The 5,836-nt window shown below is 45.4% G+C and overlaps 1 protein-coding gene across 1 annotated transcript; it reads left to right on the forward strand.

The window, feature by feature from the left end:
- Positions 1-1,529: 1,529 nt before the first annotated feature.
- On the forward strand, positions 1,530-4,319 carry Dnajc28 (DnaJ heat shock protein family (Hsp40) member C28). The gene is made up of 2 exons (XM_005345201.3): positions 1,530-1,755; positions 3,136-4,319. Exon 2 carries the CDS (start codon positions 3,164-3,166, stop codon positions 4,310-4,312), a length of 1,149 nt encoding a protein of 382 aa, XP_005345258.1. The 5' UTR covers positions 1,530-1,755; positions 3,136-3,163; the 3' UTR covers positions 4,313-4,319.
- The last annotated feature ends 1,517 nt before the right edge of the window (positions 4,320-5,836 follow it).

Genomic DNA, 5,836 nt, shown 5'->3' on the forward strand with positions numbered 1-5,836 from the left:
ATAGATAAATAAGGGCTGGGGAACTGACACAGTGGTGAAGAGCCCTTATTTTTATATTTTTATTTTTTATGTTTTCATTTTTGGTTTTTCAAGACAGGGTTTCTCCCTTTGGGGCCTGTCCTGTAACTAACTCTTATAGGCCAGGCTGGCCTCAAACTCACAGAGCTGGGATTAAAACTGTGTGCCACCACTGCCCGGTAAGAGCCCTTATTCTTGCAGAGGATCAGAGGGATTGAGTCCCAGCCCACCTGCCACCTGGCAGCTCACACTGTATTTCAGGAATAACCACCTTCTTCTTCTTCTTCTTCTTCTTCTTCTTCTTCTTCTTCTTCTTCTTCTTCTTCTTCTTCTTCTTCTTCTTCCTCCTCCTCCTCCTCCTCCTCCTCCTCCTCCTTTTTTTTTTTTAAATATTTATTTATTTAATATGTATACAATATTCTGTCTCTGTGTGTGTGTCTGCAGACCAGAAGAGGGCACCAGACCTAATTACAGATGGTTGTGAGCCACCATGTGGTTGCTGGGTATTGAACTCAGGACCTTTGGAAGAGCAGGCGATGCTCTTAACCACTGAGCCATCTCTCCAGCCCCTTCTTCTTCTTCTTATTTGCTTGCTTGCTTGTTTGTTTGTTTTTCTTTGTGTAGCCAGCCACGGCTGTCTGGGAATTAGGTCTGGCCTTGAATTCAGATCCACCTGTCTCTGCCTCCTAAATACTGGAATTAAAGCCCTGCACCACCACCACGACCCCAGAACAACCTTTTCTAGTCCTCACGAGCACGGCATACATCCGGTGTAAAGATATACAAGCAGGCAAAACATCCATTAACATAAAGTAGAAAGGGGGGGGGAGCAGTTAAAAAATAATCAAGAAATTGCTATACCAGGTGGGAGGGGAGCTTGTTTAGTTCCGCCCATGATTGAATTTAAAGCCACAGACCTCTCATTTTTTCCTCCCCATTCCAGTGCCTGGCCATGTGCAGCGCTGACTGTTGTTGTTGCTGGCATGGGATATAGCACAGTTGACAGAGCTCCGAGAGTGTTTGCCTAGCATGCACAAGCCCTTGGCTTTCTACCCCCAGCAACCTATAAAAAAGTGACGAAGGACTGTTAGATGGAGGCAGAGGCCTGCAACTCGATGACCTCCTCTACTAGATAGTGAGTGTAAGGCCAGCCTGGGCTAAGCGAGATGATGAGTGTCAAGAAAAAAAAAAAAAAACCTAACAAACTTCCAACCAACCCGAAAGACTAGCAGAAAGAAAGACCATCTTTCTAGGCCTAAAGAAGCCTACTGACAGTGCAGGTGTACCACAGGGGCAAACAGCCTAATTTTCCTCCGTCCAGAACAATTTATCGAGGGCGGGTGCTCTCCAAATCACATACACGGTCGAGTCACGAACCCATCATTTGGTGCTGCAACTCCTTTGGAGGCCCCAAGCCCCCACCCCGCGCCGCACCTGCTGTAGAACTACATTTCCCATAATCCCAACCGTCCAAACCCTGCCCTCGAAAGCGGGTGGAGGCGGAGCCTGTTGCCCCCTGGGTACAACGGGCGTCCCGGGTGTTTGTCCTCTGCCCCCTGGGTTATGGTTCTGTAAAAAGAGGTTGCTGTCCCTGATGAGGGAGGCCGCCTGTCGCAGCGAGGAATGATGAAGGGCTCCGCAGTGTAGCGCGGCAGAGGCAGCCGAAGCGGGGCGAGCGTGCCAGGATAGAGACGCAGCCGGGGGCCGCGAGCCGCAGAGCCCCGTCGGTCTGTGAAGGTGAGTAGGGGGTGCAGCGGCACTGGCAGCGCCCTGAGACACCCCTCACCACGGTGAGCATAACTACCAGCATTCCAGACAGCTCTAATATCCACTGACCCCTAGCTTATGACATCGGGGTTCCCATGACTTCTAAAACGCGCCTTACAATCAAACGTCCAGTAATTCACATCTAGTAATCCTCTAGAACTTCTTTCATTGCCTTATGTCAGTGGTCAGTGTCTTTCTCCTCAGGACCATGCGTTTTTAATATGGCAGGTGCTCACTCACCATCCTGCCCATCCCCCCCCCAGCACTTAGCCAACTGTGAGGTGCTGAGGTTAAAGTCAGTTGCATGCTTGATTCTTTCTGTTCAATCTAGTATCACACTTAGTACCTGTCTCTGATGTGCAGCAAGTTATTCGTGACGGCCACTGTACAGTATCTGCCAAAAATAAATAAAATGAAATAGTACTTGGGGAAAATTTGCAATTTGCTGAGCATACAATTAAACCAACTGTGGGGCTTGGTGGCTCACAAACTCTGGAGATAGAGGCAGGCTGACCTTGAGTTCAAGGCCAGCCCAGAATACTTAGTGAGTTTCAGGACAGCCAGAACTGTGTAGAGAAACCTGTCTCAAACAAACAAACAAAAACCAGTCAAGCCAAGTCTTTACTGAACCCCGAATCATTTGTCATACCTTTAACATGATTTGATCGAGTTGCTTAACCTTCTTTCAGGACCTGCTTTTCTTATAAAATGAGAAAACTGGATTAGGTGAATTCTAAGACCCTTCTAGGTCTAACATTATATGCTTGGTGGGTAGAAGAATTCAGATTGTTTCACAATATGTAATTGCTAAACATCAATGTCCACCTTCTAGCTAACATCAGTAAAATAATAAATATAAAAATGTATATATTGCCAGGTAGTAGTAGCACACGCCTTTAATCCCAGGCATTTAGGAGGCAGAGGCAGGTGGATCTCTATGAGTTTGAGGCCAGCCTGGTTCCAGGACAGGCACAAAAGCTACAGAGAAACCTTGTCTCAAAAAAAAACCAAGAAAAAAAAGTATATATTTTTGCATAGCAACTTTGTTACAAAGAACTAACTTTTTCTTTTTTATATGCATATGGGTGTTTTGCCTACATGTATGTCTAAGCACCACATGCATCCAATGCCTGAGTAGGCCTGAAGGAGGTGTTAAACTCCCTGGAACTGGAGTTAGGGACATTTGCTAGCTGCCATCTGTGTGTTGGCACCAAACCTCAGTCTACCCTCTTTGACCCCAACAGCTGACACTTACTAAGAACATGTAACCCACGCCTTAATTTACTTTGTTATTGAAAAAAAAAGAAAATTACTGATAATACAGGTTTGTTGCTCATCGCTGTTTTGTAGGTCATGGTTAGGAAGAATTCTGAATACAATGATAAACACAGTATGCGTGAAGATGGCTCAGATCTTAAGACCACATCTCATAAATGCTTCACTGATTCCTCACGGGGTAAAGATGCTGTCAGATTCTGGATCTAGGATGATCTCAACGCATAAATCCAAGAAGAAGATGAAAGAATATTATAGGCTGCTGAATCTAGATGAAGGATGCTCTGCAGATGACGTCAGGGAGTCTTTTCATAAGCTTGCCAGACAGTATCATCCAGACAGTGGCTCTAATAAGGCTGATTCTGCAACATTTATAAAGATCGAAGAAGCTTATCGGAATGTGCTTTCCCACGTGATAGAGCAAAGACAGGCCAGACAAAACAAAGCTGAAGACACAGAAGAAGAGGACAAATTCAAATACAGTACACCTCAGCACCGGCATTACTTAAGCTTCGAAGGCGTTGGCTTTGGGACACCAAGTCAGCGAGAGAAACAGTACAGACAGTTTAGGGCAGACCGTGCCACAGAGCAGGTGATGGAATATCAAAAACAGAAACTTCAGAGGGAACACTTTGCCAATAGCATAACTGTCAAAGACGTAAGACAGAGCAAAGAACAAAAGATAACTCAAGCCATAGAACGCCTGGTGGAAGACCTCATCCAGGAATCGATGGCCAGAGGAGACTTTGACAACCTCACCGGAAAAGGAAAGCCTCTGAAGAAATTTTCTGGCTGTTCATATATTGATCCCATGACTCACAACTTAAACAGAATATTGATAGATAATGGATACCAACCAGAGTGGATTCTGATGCAGAAAGAAATCAAGGATACCATTGAGCAACTTCGAGAAGGACTGTTGGTATCTAGGAAGAAACTTGGGAACCCTCTGACACCCGAAGGGCAGAAACAGTGGAACCAAGCCTGTGAGCAGTTTCAAGACAACATCCAAAAGCTAAACAAGCGAATCAGTGATTTCAACTTGATTGTTCCCATCCTCACCAGGCAGAAAGTCCATTTTGATGCCCAGAAGGAAGTGATCAGAGTCCAGAAGATGTACGAGGCCTTCATAGAAGCAAATGAAAGCACAGATGAAAAGCCAGCCCACGTTAGCCAGGAAGACGAGAAAGCGCCCAGAGTCAAGACAGGCTTTCTAAACTGGTTGACTTTGTGGAAATTCATTAAAATTTGACTCTTTTGACATTCACGGTCATTCCTGCTCTGGTCAGTCTTGAGTTGCCCTGACAGCAGCTGTAGAACCTGAGATTGGTTGTTGTACCCCAGGGACCTGAGAGTTGTGTGCCTTTTTAGTGTTTACAGAACTAAACACACCCCTGGTGATAGATGAAAAAACATAAGAAACCAACTTGAGAGAAAATTTATAGCACTGCTATAAGTAAGGTTGTGGCAAGAAAAGGTCCGCCAACTGAAGGGAAGGTTGAGTCAGGCCAGTCTGCAGTGATGGGTAGGGCAGACTCAGATCCTCGACCCGCTGGGCGCTCCTGAAGCCTCAGTGCCCTTTGAAGCTCTAGGAACTCAAAGGCAGTTGCTGTCGACATTTCTAAATGTAGTTATTTAAACAACAAAACCAAAAGATGTATTTTTGAAACCCAAAACTGAAGAAGTTAATGAAATTTAACCAACTAAAGTCTCCAAATGAAATTTAAAAATCTCAAGGAAAAAAAAGAGGAGTATGGAGAAACAGTGGGGGAGGGGCAGGGTTTGAGAGTGCTCAGTCCTTGCTGCTCTTGCAGAGGACCAGAGTTCAATTCCCAGCACCATGTCAGGTTGCTCACAACTGCCTCGAACTCCAGCTTCAGGGATCCAGTGCTCTCTTTGGCCTCTGTTGACACCTGCGTGTGTGTGTGCGCCTGTGCATACACACATAGATATACATACACATAAATATTATTAAATTAAAAATCTCCAGATGACAGATAGTTTTTGCAGGTTTGCTACTGTATATTTCTGAGCTTTAGCTCCAGACTGTTGAAAAACTTTTTTTTTCTTATTTTTTTTTTTTTTCCGAGACAGGGTTTCTCTGTAGCTTTGGTGCCTGTCCCGGAACTAGCTCTTGTAGACCAGGCTGGCCTCGAACTCACAGAGATCTGCCTGCCTCTGCCTCCCGAGTGCTGGGATTAAAGGCACGCCACAACCGCCTGGTTGAAAAACTTTTGAATCACCTGCTGGATGGAGGAAAACTGAAGGTCAGGAAATAGCCTGCTGGGACTCTGGTATTAACAAAGACCTTCCCTGTGGGCACTAGACAAAGAAACAGCCAAGTAGGTACAGGAGCTAACTTAAGATCCACTGGCTACAGAAGTTAAACTAGTTGATTTAAAAGTTCTAAAAATAGGTTCCAATGCTAAAGAGTTTGAATGTACTTTTTTTAACTTTTAGAGGGGGCAAAAATCTTTACAATCAGCTGGGCAGTGGTAGTGCATGCCTTTAATCCCAGCACTCGGGAGGCAGAGGCAAGTGGATCTCGGTGAGTTTGAGGCCAGTCTGGACTACAAAACGAGTTCCAGAACAGGCGGTTGGTTACACAGAGACCCTGTCTCAGAAAACAAAAGTCCTTAAGAGTTCATGTCTGGTTTGTTCTCTGGTCACAAATTGAAAAGGTAAGTTCCCATAAACTCTCCTTAAGCCCCATGGTGTCCTAACCCAGACTCCCTAGAGACTTTTCAGCAGCAGCCGGGCGTTGGTGGCGCACGCC

This window comes from Microtus ochrogaster, chromosome 2 (assembly GCF_000317375.1).
Source record: "Microtus ochrogaster isolate Prairie Vole_2 chromosome 2, MicOch1.0, whole genome shotgun sequence".
NCBI lineage: Eukaryota > Metazoa > Chordata > Mammalia > Rodentia > Cricetidae > Microtus > Microtus ochrogaster.